Source organism: Schistocerca nitens, chromosome 5, assembly GCF_023898315.1.
Source record: "Schistocerca nitens isolate TAMUIC-IGC-003100 chromosome 5, iqSchNite1.1, whole genome shotgun sequence".
NCBI lineage: Eukaryota > Metazoa > Arthropoda > Insecta > Orthoptera > Acrididae > Schistocerca > Schistocerca nitens.
The window spans coordinates 373,854,610-373,872,617 of NC_064618.1; the positions used below are offsets into that span (position 1 = coordinate 373,854,610).

The following is an 18,008-nucleotide window of genomic DNA, read 5'->3' on the forward strand; positions in this document are numbered from 1 at the left end:
CTGAGCACAAACACAGACTGGGGAAATATGAAGGAAATTGGTCACACCCTTTCAAAGGAATCATCCCGGTACTGACCCTTAGCAAATTAGTAAAATCATGAAAAATTTAAATCTGGAAGGACAGGTGGTAATTTGAACCCCTGTCCTTTTGAATATGGGTCCAGTGACTTACTCTCCATTGCTGTATTCATTATCATTGCAACTTTTAATTTTTTTATAGGCAAAATGAGGCCATCTGATGGGAAGATTAGAAACAACACTCTGTTCCTTCAGAATCATTCAGTATTTATTTATGTAATAAATAAGCTCTACAGTGGTATGTACATATAATTTACATGTTTAGCACTACTGTCTATCAGTATTCAAATGAAGTTTCTCTGTTAAGTGCTGGAGCTGTATAAAGAAATATATATTTTCTGAGAACCTTTGTTTTTCAGATATCTGAAAATCACAAAATTTCATCCACACATTTTTTGATCGTTTGAAACAAATAAATTGTTACATCAAACATTTTCTGGGCAATATTTTCTACAATCTTTAGAACATAAATAGTGAAAAACTAATTGTGCAATAATCACAAGGGCTTTTCTTTGGTGGTGATAGATTCTAGACTGTAGTAGTAACAAAATTCACACTTGTCTTTTGCCCAAAACAGGAAGAAGTGGATTTTCTTACACATCAAATATTGCATAGCACATTTTATGCAGTAGCAACATATAAAAATTTTATATAGAAAGGTCTTCACTATATCTTTAATGAATGGTAACATCCATTCTCAAACACTGTGTGCCTTCAATCACTTGTGCTCACCCAGGCATTGATACGTAAAATTCTTTTTCTGTTTAAACTGCTTTGTTCACAAATTTTCTGGAATGAAAAAAGTACATGATACTTTACTATAATGTTGTTTTACATTGGTATTGCACTGTATGAGGCATTAAATAACAAAACAAAACATACAATGCAGTGTACAAATCCTGATGCAAAGAACATATGAGAAGATTTTAAATGTGAAATTTAAATCTATCTGTACCACCTAATGCAGATTCTTCATATGTCAGTACAACAGGTTTACCATACCACATATTTTAATGTCCCCACTGGGCAGTTAGTATCATCGATTTGTTCACAAAGCTGAGTATATTACAAGGACCTGAAATGTTTTAAACAATAATTGTGTGATTCTAAAAATGTACAATCATCAATACTGAATTAGCAGAATTGGTAGGTAACCAAATTGTGAGGAGCTAAATAGACTGAAGAATGAAAGCACACATTATGACCACATTCTGAAACATTTCCCATTCCCAGCTGTGAGATACAAACATATATTTTCAAATATAGTATGAAATTCATGTAAAGTTTCCTGAAAAGTTAGTTATTTTGTCCAGAATCCTCTGCTTTATGCAAGGAAAGTATTTTCTGATGGAATAAATGTGCCACTTCTTTGTGGTTGTATCTACAAAATATACTTTACATGTGCATGTATGTATGCATTATAGCTACATTGTGATTCATTATTTTCGTCTTTAATTCCTCATCACTGTTTCAAGGCCAAGTGCTGAAATCAAATCTGTCTTCTATTCTCATTTGATTGCCTTAGCTAATCTTACAAATTTCCAGGTAAATACTTAAGACTCCGCTTTGTTGTTAGTTCAGGTACATATCTTTCTGGACTAACATGCCAGAAGGTAAATATTAGCTATCTTTTGCAACTACAGAGATCATAAAAGTGCAGAAGAGGCAGCTGAAACCTTGGAAAAATCACAAGCGTTTAATCCCATACTGTATTAACATGTGAAGGAAGATTTTATATTTTATAATCATAAGATAAAATTGTATATTAAAATCCTGTTACTATTTACAACTGTTGCACAGCTTATCAATCTAACAGAAGATGGAGGAGGAAGGTAAAGGAACAGGAAGGCTTTCCTGACTATAAATGAAAGTCTACTGAGTATTCCAGGTTAACATATGAAGGACATTATCATGTACAATATATACAATTACAACATTTTGACTAAAATACTTAAATATTTATAGTCATGTACAATAGATAATGGTATTCAGAAGTGTGGTGAAAAACTTGTTTGAAGTTAGTAAATCATCTGTATCAGTTGATTGCTAAAGTAAACCAAACAACTGCTTAGTCATGAATATATTAGCTACCTATGTATAAACTACTTTATGTATATAAAGCTATGTTCCCCAATCAGCTGGTACCACAAAAGTGGTAATAAGCATGGTCCCTTCATTTTATAATTATAATATAGGTAACTACATTTTAATTTCAGAAAAAGAACTAAATTTTATGTGATGAGAAAATAGATCACAAGCAGTAGTGCAACCAAAAATATTACATTTTTCATACTAACAGACCAAAGCCATGGTTCCTCTCTAGAATGCTAAAATATTGTCGTATCAACCATTTACAAACACTATTTTAGCATGTAATTTTCTCAATAAACTTAAAGTAAGGTTATGAAATTAATTTTTAAGCTTGAAGTTATATTAAAGAGAAATAAATTGATTGCTGCTCTGTAAGTTCCTACAGAGCAGGAATTCAGTTGCACTCTGTATTGGTTAAGCAGATTGCTTATACAAGTGCTATTGATAGCTACGGCAGTTTGATTTATATATTGTTGTATTAACTGGTTAATTACATTCAGACAAACATTATCGTAGATTAGAAGTCTTTGAAACTGTGGTATATGACACAGAAACTAGAAGATAAAATGAGAGATGTGATTAAAGCTACGCACATCTTCAGAATAGGCAGTCCATTATTTACTGTTTTAGTAGCAAGCTCTGCATAGAAAGATGTAGCATGATGTATTGGAATAGATTTGCTCAGCTACTACCCTCTTCCTAGGCTGTCCACTATATTTACAATTGCACAAGCCAAAACATTATTTTTACTTAATGCTTTCTATTAGAAGGAGTTATTAGAGAGATGGTGTGAAACAGAAGGGACTGTGGTAAGTTATACTTATTGAACACAGGAAAGTGATGCAACTGGAACAGATTGGAGAACACATTTCAGTCTGCTTCAGAACATAAATTCTTGGAAAGAAAAAAATGAAAGTGTAAATTGAGTAATCAAGTTAGGTTGATTTCCACAAAGTGACCTGCAGAATTTTAATACTACATCATAAAGATGGGTGCATTTACCTTGGGAAAAGAACTAATAAAATGATATGTTTTGGAAAGTATTTATTTATTTGCTTAACAGAGTGGTATGAATACACTGCAGTCTCAACTTTATCATGCCGCTGCAGCAAACAAATAAAAAAAAAAGTAACTGAATTTTATTGACTGCTAAAAGAGAAGAGAAGAGAAGAGAGAGAGAGAGAGAGAGAGAGAGAGAGAGTGGGGGAGAGAGTATGACTACACATGGATCTTTCATTCTCCTGCACAGAACAGACTATCATGGAAAAAGAGAGGGAAGAACACTGTTGCTACAGATGTGAGGTAAGGCAAGGGCAGACTTAAAGAAATGAGTCAGTACACAATTGTATCCTCTGAAAATGAATACACATCAATACTCTTCTGTCTCTTGTATAAGGACTTTTGTGTGTGCTTATGTTTTATGTACTTGTACAACATGTTCTGATTTTTATTAAAATATGTCCACAGTCAGCATGGTAAAGATCTTAAGGGCAACAGAAGTGATGTCCAAGCCAACTAGGAAACAATAATTTGTTAATTTTGCACAGGATATACATATAGTGGAGGTGTGAATTACTTGACTAATGTATAAAGTTCTTGATGAACTTTATTCTGCAATTGCAGGCTGGTTTTTTGGGTTAAATTTAAAAACTTAATCATCATCAATGGTGAAATATTTCCTATTTCAGTACAAAATAATAAAAACAGTTTTCTGTGTCCTTTCATTAGTACATTCAGTGCATTTCACTGTATTTTCTTCTTATAGGTGTAACACCTACTTCCACAGAGTTTCATATAATGTTTGTAAAAACTCAGTTACTAATAAATATAGAGGAAACTATGAGATTAGTAGAGAAAGGAAGTTAGTAGTAAGGATGTAATAATCATCAAAATTCATTCTGTGATGAAATTCAAAATGGGTAAGGAATAATCCCAAGTTAGTATTCTTATGTATTTATTTTCTGTTATCTGTTGTCAAGGTTAAAAACTTTGTTGTATGTTTCTAGTAGTGTCAAGGAACATATGTGATACAGCTAGATTTCTGTCTTTATGACAGCATTTTATCATAAAACAATTTATGTTAAATGTATGGTGAAATGGTTATAAAGCTTATCTGCAAGGCAGCCATCTGCTACCATGCTGATGGAGCCACATGTTTCTGTAGTTCCTGACTTTCACACATCAAAATATACATAACCTCACTGATATACAAAACAGATTATTGGGTAAAACTAAAACCACAGAGGAATGTAGTAACAGATCGTATTTTCTGGTATATCATTGACTTTATTCATAAGGAGTTTTCAAAATCATACCTCATTTAAATACTTTCCTTTTTTGGGGGGTTATGCCATCTGTTCACTGTTCAGGCAGTCATCTTCAGAGATGTTTTGTTCTGTAATTCCACTTGTGATATTCATCTGTAAACTCATTTTCAAAACTTGTGCACATTCTAAGCTCGAGATCTAAAATATACCTTCCGTCTGGAAAGGGCAGTGGTTCTTCAAGTAAAAACTGTTTAGTGTCCTTCCACATACATTAATTATGGGCACTAATAGAACTTATAAGACAATCAAGAAACTTCTTTTGGAATGAAAACATAGTGAAATGGAAGTTAGCACTCTAAAAAACATTTATAGGTAATTTTGGATTTTGTCAGACCCATGGTGTATAATGAGATAAAATGAAGCTAGTGTAGAAAACTATCAATTTTTACCTTCATTGTCTCTACTGTTAGTTTTCTGCAGTGTCATTTTTCTCCTACTTATGACATCACAAAGTATTCTTATACTAACGTTATATGGTTTTATTATTCATTTTGTCATTTGTTTCTGGTTACCCATCATTGATGCCTTAATAGCTCAAAATCTGTTTTCCCAGGTTATTCTTCCAATTAATGTATTCTACCATTTTATACATCTTCCTCTGCTATGGTCAGAAAAATGTAACAGACTTATAAGTTATTTATTTTTTCGAGTATTTAGAGGTCCTCGGCTTCCATAAAGTATGATGAGCCATAACATACCATGTACACAACATCTGTATCAAGATATTCTCCAAGGCTCTCAGTTTTATCCTGAATAATGTCTTGTAAAGAGACTGGAGACAGTGGTACACAAATATGCATCACATATATATATAAGTTCCTGAATTAAAAACAGTGAATTGATGTTAAAAATGTAGGAAGGACTTCAGTAAGCATGATGACACATTTTTCCAGATCAACAATGACTCATTTAAATAAAGACCACTAACAAAAAAAAAAAAATTGGAATAACTTATGGAAGGCATAGCAAGAGGAAAATTAATAAGTACAGAGCATAGCAAAAACAGCTTTAAAAACGTTGATGAAATTAGTTTCTTCTAGATTTAAGCATTAACCCTTTAACTGCTCTAGATGTGTTAATGCACGTGCCTTTGTACCTGTCCCTGTGTGCTCTGAACGTGTTTACGCATGCCACCAGTTCTTCTGTCTACGCGTAGACAGAAGAACTGGTGGCACGCATAAACACGTTGAGAGCACGTGCATTAACACGTCCAGAGCAATTAAAGGGTTTAGATTCAGGTATATAACCAGGAAAGTGTGGTGGATATACTTCTGATATGTGAGTCATATTAAGAAGTTAACGCTCTTTGAGAAAGTGTTAATAGTACTTATGGCAACATATATGAAGTTTCAGAAATTTACTACCATCATCTTGTGTGCACCAATATTTTTGGATCTGCAAACACAACAATCTAAAGCAATATCTTGCTGAAATGCTGAACTATGACTGCAATTATTGAATTCATTAAATGTAGATTTATGTACTTTTATTTCTAGAAGACACCGTGAGAACACAGATTTCCTTAATCACAAACCTTCTTCTCTGTATAATGGAATGCATCCTATGAAAAAAGTAAGCACATTTCATACTGCTTACGATAACCTTAGTTGTCAGTACTTTATGTACTGATTATGCAACTGTTTATGCAGACTCATAATGCAGCATGGAATTTTTTTTTTTTTCGTTATATGTATTGTATAAGGTCCAGATAATATTAAAGAATAGCAAGGAATAACATGTAATGGAGAAAGTATATGTTGATGGTTAGAGAACTCAGTTTTTGTAGCCATATAAATAATGTGTACCTATCTTCACTGATGTTAAAAGCAGATACATAAAGCTTTGCACCTGAAATTATCACCATAGGAAATGTTTCACGTTCAAATTATAAGTGGCCAATCTTGCATTACCCTGCATACAGAATACATACAGAAGTTACAATTTTACAAGCAAACATAGCAATTGTTCTTATTATAGTTTAGATTCTGTACCATTATAACTTATGTAAACATTGATGTACCTCACCTTATTTACTATTTAAACCACAGCAAAAGCATACAGGCACATGACAGATGTTAAGGAACTTTTATAACATTTGTTTCCTATTTGTGTTGTAGGTCTTAATAATATGAGTAATGGGGGTTAAAGAACATAAAGATATACATGTGGAAAGAGTAAGCAGTGGCAAAAAAAAAAATATGGAAATTTTTTTGGATAATACCAGCAGCATCATCTTTAAAAGTCATAGCTACAATAAGGCCTATTTCAACTTTTTAGTGTTCAGTCTGTTATACAACTACTATTATGTTCAATAGACTTTGCTTATAGATGTGATGGTTTCATACGTGTTTTCCCACTCACTTGCATACTGAATAACTGGGTTGTGAAATTCAGCTTACTATCGATGTAAGGCCTGAACTATCATAAAAAATGGTTTTTGCTATGTGTGGATTTTAATACCTTGATTCTGGATACAATCATATTCCTAAGGAGAAATATTATTTACAGTAGTTTGTATGCATAAAAATAGCTACATTTTTATTAATTTATCAATAAATAACATTGTTTTCACATTGTTTATTTTTGTACACATAATTCATATCTACAGTGTTATGTACAAATGTATAAGCTATCTCAAAATGAAGTAAATAAATATGATACATTTGAACTATTAGAGCAGGTTATTTACCTCTTTCACACATAATAATCATATGTAGCAATTGAAGTGCCAATAAGTATGATATTTTTGAGCAGATGCAGGATTGTTTCTTAATGCACCAGTGACATTAATGCATTATCTCATGGAAAGAAAGTAAATATTCCTAACATTGTGAGGTTTCATAAGTAAGTGAACTTCCATGTCAGTGCCCTAACTGCTTTCTTAAGTTCAACACTTCACTTCTTTCTGTGGCATTACACATGTTGATTCATTTGTTTAAAAGTAGTCTACTATGACCATAATGTGCAGTCCACAGCCTGAAATCCCATGTTTAAACTTAAGGAGCAGGTAAGGATACTTAAGGAATATTCCTAAAAGGCCCTTAAAGTGTTGATACAACTATATTTAATGCAACTATTTGTTTTTCATTTTGTATTGCACTATTCACTTCGTGCTACTGTACAAAAATTAGGTATTCACACTTACATTCCAGTTTTACACATTTTTGTTTGACCAATATACTGAAGTTGACTAATTTCATCCAGCACAATGAGGATATAATACATAATGTGGCGCAGTTTTTATTGTGAAAATGATGTTTTCAGTATAAGTTTGTGTGAATATATGCAGCAATGAAACTTCCTAGTAATTGAAGCTGTGCAATAGCTCTGAAATATCTGTGGTATATTGAGTGATAAAATACTCCTATCTCTGCAAAGAAAAGAATGAAAGTGAGGTATTACTTGGTATTTCTTTTATACAACTGTTTGGTATGGAGAGAATAGGAATTTTATTGCACTTCTGTTTAAAGAAAGTTGCTGTTACTTTAGTACAGAGTTCTATCTTTTGTTTTGGCAGCAGGACACTTTTGGTTCTCCATTCTCAAAATATTTCCACACTTACAAACATTTTCACTTCATGTTGTATTTCTGTACTCTACATTATATTATGTTTCCCAACAAACTGCTGTTTGCTTTGATGAGTGAATAACATTTTGTTTAATTATGCTCCCTTTTGTTTTCGAGCAGTAATTTAAAGTTTTCTGTCTGTAGCACAATGTCAGCCTTACTTGGTGATTGCTCCTATGCCAGTTGCACAGTCTGTCAATCATTATTTTATGTTCACAACACACTCAGATTTGAAAAAAATTGACAAAAAAAGAAAAATAAACTTGAAATTGATACTTCATTACAGATGCACTAGTGATGTAAAAAAAGTGAAATTACAACAATATTAAGAAACTGTTGCTGTACTCTGATGGTAACATGCAAATTCAGAATTACACTCACAACAGTGCTATAAATACAAAATGGATGTTATCATTTTTCTGTTTCTTTACAAGCTATTTAAGTACCATAAAATTAGCTGCAGTGATAACACAGCACACTACCCAGGATATAGATTTGAAATAAGTGATTTTATGTATTTTGCTCTTTCTCCCTCATGTTTTGACCTACAGTTCCCTTGGAGCCAAATGAATATGTCCTCAAGAACCTCTGTTTTCCTTAAAATTAAATCTGAATGCAAAAATGTGCCTGTACCATAAACAGATGCCTTCTCATCTGCAACTTTGCAAAATATATAACCCAGTCAATTTCAAGATAAAAGCCATGTTTCACAGAATCATTATTACAATTATTATTTATTTACAACATGGAAGGCACATTTTATGTTTAGAATTCTGTATCTTTAGACCTGAAGAATCAACTCTGTGCATGGTACATTCCAATGACCAAAAATGCATATTATTTTCAATGTTAGATTAAGCTTGTTATGTATGTGTATCTGCAGAAAATGATCCAGTGCAAGAATTTGTAGCAAAATGAACACAGAGAACACACTATTCACCTTAATAAATAATTTTAGGGACATTAGAATACTCACTTCTGTGACAGTCTTGGGGTCACTGAAGACAATTTGAGTGCCAATAAGAATTGATGATCCATAGGGTCTTTATATTTGAACAACTGAATTAAAGAAGTAGTATTTCAAACTGTGTAGAAAGAGTGACACATTGATCAATGACGCTGATGGACTGTAATCACAATAAAGTAGAAGACCAGGAGATACATATCACATACCTCTTGATGGCGTACATCCAGTTGTTTTTAGAATCAAGAAGAAATATTTTTACATCCAGTGTAGAATATATATAGAGCATAATACCTTTTTTAAATAATATGAAGGTTTACTAAAATATCTGTAAATTACAAGAAGTACAGTCAATGTACTGAGTTAATACTATGACTTTCTACATTGTAATTTGAATTCAGTGAAAGAGAACCATATTTATGTTAAGAAATATTCATGATCAGTGGAGAGAAAGGAACTGCAGATACTAGAAATTGATGAATGAAATGCAAATACACCACAAGAAATGTTAAGGCAATTAATTAAAATGAGATGTTAAATGATTGCAAGAATTTCTTTCTTTCTTTTATGTTTCTTTAAGAGAAAGTAAAGCCAAATATAGATGTGTTAGAGAGAAGCATAACCTATTGTCAATATAATTTATTTTTACTGCAAAGAAAGGCTAGCAACATATGTAATAGGCATATGATCACACTAATAGATATCATCATGACAGCAAAATAAATTAAAAAACCGCATATACGATGACTAATGTAGATCCAATTGTCTTCTCTTTGCCACTGTGACAATAGGAAAAACAGATAATATGCACATACTAAATGACCAAATAAACTCAAAAAGTCACTTTAGACAGACAAGGCTCAAATATCAGTTTAAACAAAGATCCTGCACTTATATAAGATCCTCAGAAACTATTTCTCGTATGTATGGAGAAATCACAGCAAAATCTGAGAAAGAATTGCTAACACAGAAATTAAAGTAAGGTTGTTGGGCATACAGATGTAAAACTAGATGTTGGATCATTTAGGCAATTCCTGCATCAGAAGAATTAGAAAGATCTGGAATAAGGATATGGAAAAAGAGTAAGAAATGTAAGTGACCTTAGAAGAAATAATCACTCTAAATACTTGAATGAGAATGAAGCAATGTGTAGAAAGAGAGACTGAAGTACCATTTCTTACTATTTCATTGAATCCTTCTAATCAAGGTAGTGTCAATGACTGGGTTATGATATGCAAAAGATGGAAAGGATTCATATTCATCTAGGTAATGCATAGACCATTTGAAGTATATGGTGGCAATAAATGATAATTACTAGGCATCAGAGATCCCTTTTTAAGAAAAATAGTGTGCATTAAAATATAGATGTTGAGACTAACACAAAAGGAGTATTAAATGAAGAATTATGTCAATGAGAAACCAAATTCACTTTTAGACCACATGAACTACTGTCAATAGAAGCAGACTAAATGTGAATGTGGAAATGTGGGTGGCAGTGCAATATATTCATGTTGTGCAAAGTATGAATTTAGGCATTGTGCAGTTCTTCTAAAATTGTGAACAAAAATAGCAATGACAACTATTTTGTTAGAAAATCATAAGGATTCATTTTGTCTACATGCAGAGAGGAGGAGAACAGAGGATGAATGAACTGTAGTATGTTTGGTATGGTAATCATTAATAATAATTCTGTGTTATCACAACTGTTATCAGTTTTGAATCAAAAGCAACTGTTGTCATTGACCTCATCTGGCAGACATTTCATTAACAGGTGCTATCTGAGACATCATATGAACTATTTGCTTCTGTTTTACAGTACAGGTTATTAATTATGTGCTAAGCAATCATACAACAAAGGTTTTAATTAATCATTAAAATTTCTATATTCAGAAGCCTTACCTACTGTCACAGAATATAGTTAACATAATGGAGAGTCCTGGAACTAAAATACTTTGTAATTTAGACAAAACTGGGAAGTTTCTTTCAAACTAAATCAAAAGAATTCTATCAAGGGAAACTAAATTCATGGAAGGACAACACTACTGATTTGTGGAAATAATTTCTCAGGAAGTTTACAATTTTGTAGTAGATAACATAAAGAAATTTATCCTTTTGGGTCAACAAATATGAACTTGAATCATAAACACTTGAATCATAACACTGGATAACAGAACATAAGTATTTTGTAGAAAGATTAATTGTGTATCCCTATCAGCTTTGTGATACTTTGGTATAAGATTTATGATTTAGTCTGAATGTGCTTTGCTTAGCAGCCAGATACATGTCTCTGTGGCCAGGAACATATGTTTACACCTTTCCAAAAACACAAAATTCAAAATCGTATTTTTTCTTAGAAATCAATTGAACTGCTTACATTTTCATTATGAATTTAAATGGTATATCATTCAACATTTAATGTTGTACTTCAAGTAATGAAGGTATTCCAACTTTTAATCAAATAAGTCATGGCTATGAAGTCTACCAATAAACTGATAGTCAAAGAAAGGTTCATTACAACTGCTATGAACATGCTGTTATATAGGTTTCTCAAAAAATTTCAGTTACAACAGTCACAACCAATTGTAAATTAAAGTACATATAAAGATTACCTTAAATAACAATCTTTTAAATGTGCAGTTCTTAGTGTTGAGTTTGTAAATATCTGTTGATTTCCTGTTGCTCTCTGAAACAAGAAACATCACTAAGCTGTTTCGCTATTTTATGACAAACTGGTCGAACTACTAACAGACTTCGCTTGTGCCTGCAGTTTGCTCTTGCGTTTAGAGAACATTTCTTTCCTTGAAGTGGATTTTGAGTTAATGTTTAGGGGTAGACAGCTGCTGCGGAACCAAATATTGTTATTGAAAATTAACTGTTGTAAAACACTGGTGTTTCATTGTTTCTTTCTCCTTCTCTCACATATTGTTCAAAAGATGCTACTGAAATTAAGTATCAAAGTGTAAGAGCAGAACTGTTAACCATATAATATAATATGAGAAATATGCATAATATTACAACCATATCATGTCATGTTTAAAGGGTTATGGGACAGGGGATTGCAATATTATCAATTACAGAACAAAGAGCTCACAATTAAGATTTAAGAAATTAGTGGCAAAATGCATATATCATAATAAACTATTGTTGCACAGTTTCAAAGTAAAATGAAATGATGTCACCAGGACGCATGTTTCACATTAATAACTAATTATAATGCACTCTAAAAGTATCAAGTTATGATGTCCTAGTCTGGCAAAATTCAACACTGTTTACACTAAATGCAGAAGACCTAGCACACAGAACAATATCAGTTGCGGCTGGTATTTGTGATCTTACATATCTGAGAGCTCTGAGAGCTGAGTTTGTGTGTCCATATAATCTTTGTACCTATTCCAGCTGATCTGTGGAAAATAAAGTAGGATATACATACGCTTGATTCCTACATTTATGACTATAAATATATATTATCAAAGAGTGAAATAATTAAGAGCAGAACAAGATTCACAACAGCTGAGATGTATCAAAACTCATACATGAATTCCATTTATCTCTGTGACATTATACAGGTATACCAAAAAGTGAAACCAAAATAATTAAATGAGGAACTCATACAAAAATGTCTAATACATATGAAGAATTAATTCAGTTTAGGTGATCAATGTAAAATGAAACCATATTTTTGTATGCGAAACACTACTGCTTTTCAGTGATCCACACATCAATTTCAAAATATTTTATTTTAGACAGAAACCAAAAACTGAAATTCAAACATCTTGCACTGCATGTGACATATATCAATTCCAAGAATATTTCTGTACTTGCAAAATATATGAAATTCACAGTATAAATATTCCAGTGCAAATGCTATGTCATGTGAAGTATTTATACTGAGACACACTATGCACAAAGTGTTCTGTAGCCTACAAAAAATCACAAGATAATACATTTCATTTCGCTATTAATATTGTGAGTATCTGTTTTATACAAAATATTGCTCTTCAGTAATACCCTTATATTCTGTGCTACTTGTTTTATACATTATTATGCAGTATTTATTTTATATTTTAACCGATTATAGAGCTGTGTAAAGTAACAGTGATTTTTTAAAATTTTTGAATTTCTATGAAAACTGCCCCATCACATTAGACTTGTGTGGTTTTTACTGAATTTCATTATCTACACTTTCTTATTTGCAATCTGTTGGTAAGCTCAACTCATGACTCTTACATTCTTTCAATAGCAACAATTATTATGAAATGAAATTACTAATTAAAGTTATTCATAGCTTGGAAAAGCATGTATAAAATTCAGAAGTACATTTTACCAATGTGAATCCTTATAAAATATAAATTAATTGGTGTTGACATTCAAGGTAAGTAGAGTTCAATTTTCTTAGGAATGCTCATTGTACTTTCACAGAATTTCCAAAGTACAAAGGCATGTTTACTCTGTCATAGTTGTAATGTTTCATGTCTCATTGTTACACCTACAACAAAGATTAACTTGAGAAAGAGTGCTACCATGATGGTATTAGAATGATACCTGATACAACCATTTCCAGATTCAGTAATATTTTTAAGCATACCTTTCCTGAATGTCTTACAATAACACACGATTATTTTAATTTAGGTAGAAATATAGTACATCAAGGAGCACTCAGTTACACTGGTTGATCCTCTGTCACATAATTTATAATAATAACTGTAGGAACTGGCTCATATTTACTGTGTAAGAAACAGACAGAGAAATATCCCAAATTGTGGATAACCACTTTTCCTTTTAGTCAGGATTGTAACAAATAATCAATTGAAGTGCACCTTGTGAGTGGTAACAGTGAACTTAATATAAGTGAAATATAACATCAGTCTTTGAGTTACTTAAAATGTAACAAAATGAATTAGTAATATTTAAAATGTACATAATAACAAAGACATTTCTAACATCTGAGAAACTGAAAGAAGAATGTGTAATTACTGACATATTTATGCAAATATTAATTAAAATAAGACAGATATAACAGTGTGAGAGAATACTGATTTTATGAAGTCACCAGTCACTGTTAGAAGTGATCTAATTATTTAATCTGTTATTTTCAAACCAAAATGAAATAAATAAAAATATTTAAAATTTTATCATTATAATGTCATTTTGTGAAAAAAGTATGTTTTGAAGTTAATGGAATAACACAATAGCTTTTTCCAGGTATCTTCTGACATATTTCAAATGAACTTTAATCAACATCAAATCACTTCAAAACTAATGCTCCCCTTTCTGTTTCCCTCCACGGTTATCAGCTTCCTGATACCCTACACTCTTTTCTCTGCAGTTGCTTATCAGTTGCAGCTATGATACAACAGATTCAGTGTGCTGCATAATGGAGGTTTTGGAATGCAGTACATACATTTTGAATATCTTTAAGGAACACACTTCTGATTGCTAAACAGGTTCACCAGCTCTTTAATATTTTGTTCAAACTTCAACTTGCCTAGAGCTAAAATATATCATTAGCTTCATCAGTCAAGTGCAGTGATCTTGCTGAAGTTCTGAAATGACTTTATTTCACATCTGTAGAGTTGTTTTCCTCAGCATTTTGTTGTTGTTGAGCACGAGCTTCAGCATCTGGAAAATGAATTTAAAGTTCTAACTTCTGCCGTGACTTTTATGCTTCTGGGAAATACACATAGGAAATATTTAGTGTGTATGTACAGGATTCAACAGAGGAATGTTTGACTATATATGACAGTAAAAGTAAAACAAACCAAATAACAAATTTCAAGCAATTGACTTTCGTACCTCCAGGACAGGGGAGTTGTGAAAGCTGGAGGAAAAAATAGTTATCCAAACCTCAGGTGGAAAGAGTGTGCCTCAGTATGTAATTCCATTTCCAGTATTCTGATAAGCCCTATTTGTATTACATGAACAAAATTGTGTACCTTTGGTTACTAGTATATGTATAGTGTCTGTTGTTGTGGTCTTCAGTCCTGAGACTGGTTTGATGCAGCTCTCCATGCTACTCTATCCTGAGCAAGCTTCTTCATCTCCCAGTACTTACTGCAACTTACATCCTTCTGAATCTGCTTAGTGTATTCATCTCTTGGTCTCCCTCTACGATTTTTACCCTCAACACTGCCATCCAATGCTAAATTTGTGATCCCTTGCTGCCTCAGAACATGCCCTACCAACCGGTCCCTTCTTCTTGTCAAGTTGTGCCACAAACTTCTCTTCTCCCTTATTCTATTCAATACTTCCTCATTAGTTACGTGATCTACCCATCTAATCTTCAGCATTCTTCTGTAGCACCACATTTCGAAAGCTTCTATTCTCTTCTTACCTAAACTATTTATCATCCACATTTCACTTCCATACGTGGCTACACTCCATACAAATCCTTTCAGAAACGACTTCCTGACACTTAAATCTATACTCGATGTGAACAAATTTATCTTCTTCAGAAACGCTTTCCTTACCATTGCCAGTCTACATTTTATATCCTCTCTACTTCGACCATCATCAGTTATTTTGCTCCCCAAATAGCAAAACTCATTTACTACTTTAAGTGTCTCATTTCCTCAACTAATTCCCGCAGCATCACCCGATTTAATTCGACTACATTCCATTATTCTCGTTTTGCTTCTGTTGATGTTCATCTTGTATCCTCCTTTCAAGACACGGTCCATTCCATTCAGCTGCTCTTCCAGGTCCTTTGCTGTCTCTGACAGAATTACAATGTCATTGGCGAACCTCAAAGTTTTTATTTCTTCTCCATGAATTTTAATACCTATTTCGAATTTTTCTTTTGTTTCCTTTACTGCTTGCTCAATATACAGATTGAACAACATCGGGGAGAGACTACAACCCTATCTTACTCCCTTCCCAACCACTGCTTCCCTTTCATGTCCCTCGACTCTTATAACTGCCATCTGGTTTCTGTACAAATTGTAAATAGCCTTTTGCTCCCTGTATTTTACCCCTGCCACCTTTAGAATTTGAAAGAGAGTATTCCAGTCAACATTGTGAAAAGCTTTCTCTAAGTCTACAAATGCTAGAAATGTAGGTTTGCCTTTCCTTTATCTTCCTTCTAAAATAAGGCGTAAGGTCAGTATAGCCTCAAGTGTTCCAACATTTCTACGGAATCCAAACTGATCTTCGCCGAGGTCAGCTTCTACCAGTTTTTCCATTCGTCTGCAAAGAATTCGCATTAGTATTTTGCAGCTGTGACTTATTAAACTGATAGTTCGGTAATTTTCACATCTTTAAACATCTGCTTTCTTTGGGATTGTAATTATTATATTCTTCTTGAAGTCTGACGGTATTTCGCCTGACTCATACATCTTGCTCACCAGAGGTATAGTTTTGTCATGACTGGCTCTCCCAAGGCAGTCAGTAGTTCTAATGGAATGTTGTCTACTCCCAGAGCCTTGTTTCGACTCAGGTCTTTCAGTGCTCTGTCAAACTCTTCACGCAGTATCATATCTCCCATTTCATTTTCATCTACATCCTCTTCCATTTCCATAATATTGTCCTCAAGTACATCACCTTTGTATAGACCCTCTATATACTCCTTCCACCTTTCTGCTTTCCCTTCTTTGCTTAGAACTGGGTTTCCATCTGAGCTCCTGATATTCATGCAAGTGGTTCTCTTTTCTCCAAAGGCCTCTTTAATTTTCCTGCAGGCAGTATCTACCTTACCACTAGTGAGATAAGCCTCTACATCCTTACATTTGTCCTCTAGCCATCCCTGCTTATCCATTTTGCACTTCCTGTCAATCTCATTTTTGAGATGTTTGTATTCCTTTTTGCCTGCTTCATTTACTGCATTTTTATATTTTCTCCTTTCATCAATTAAATTCAATACTTCTTCTGTTACCCAAGGATTTCTACTAGCCCTCGTCTTTCTACCTACTTTATCGTCTGCTGCCTTCACTACTTCATCCCTCAGAGCTACCCATTCTTCTTCTACTGTATTTCTTTCCCCCATTCCTGTCAATTGTTCCCTTATGCTCTCCCTCAAGCTCTCTACAACCTCTGGTTTAGTCAGTTTATCAAGGTCCCATCTCCTTAAATTCCCACCTTTTTGCAGTTTCTTCAGTTTTAATCTACAGTTCATAACCAATAGAGTGTGGTCAGAGTCCACACTTGCCCCTGGAAATGTCTTACAATTTAAAACCTGGTTCCTAAATCTCTATCTTACCATTATATTATCTATCTAATACCTTTTAGTATCTCCAGGGTTCTTCCATGTATACAACCTTCTTTCGTGATTCTTGAACCAAGTGTTAGCTATGATTAATTTAAGCTCTGTGCAAAATTCTACCAGACGGCTTCCTCTTTCATCTCTTACCCCCAATCCATATTCACCTACTATGTTTCCTTCTCTCCCTTTTCCTACTCTCGAATTGCAGTCACCCATGACTATTAAATTTTCGTCTCCCTTCACTACCTGAATAACTTCTTTTATCTCATCGTACATTTCCTCAATTTCTTCATCATCTGCAGAGCTAGTTGGCATATAAAGTTGTACTACTGTAGTAGGAGTGGGCTTCGTGTCTATCTTGGCCACAATAATGCGTTCACTATGCTGTTTGTAGTAGCTTACCTGCACTCCTATTTTTTTATTCATTATTAAACCTACTCTTGCATTACCCCTACTTGATTTTGTATTTATAGCCCTGTATTCACCTGACCAAAAGTCTTGTTCCTCCTGCCATCGAACTTCACTAATTCCCACTATATCTAACGTTAACCTATCCATTTCCCTTTTTAAATTTTCTAACCTACCTGCCCAATTAAGGGATCTGACATTCCACTCTCCGATCCGTAGAACACCAGTTTTCTTTCTCCTGATAACGTCATCCTCCTGAGTAGTCCCCACCCGGAGATCCGAATGGGGAACTATTTTACCTCCGGAATATTTTACCCAAGAGGACACCATCATCATTTAACCATACAGTAAAGCTGCATGCCCTCGGGAAAAATTACGG

The 18,008-nt window shown here is 33.3% G+C and overlaps 1 protein-coding gene across 1 annotated transcript in view; it reads right to left on the bottom strand.

Moving 5' to 3' along the window:
- Window positions 1-317: 317 nt before the first annotated feature.
- LOC126260462 (dual specificity calcium/calmodulin-dependent 3',5'-cyclic nucleotide phosphodiesterase 1-like) overlaps window positions 318-18,008 on the bottom strand; it is a 620,495-nt gene continuing 602,804 nt past the window's right edge. The window contains exon 14 of the mRNA XM_049957791.1: window positions 318-867. Within this exon, the coding sequence (XP_049813748.1) occupies window positions 857-867 (11 nt within the window). The 3' untranslated portion in view covers window positions 318-856. The remainder of the gene's footprint in view (window positions 868-18,008) is intronic.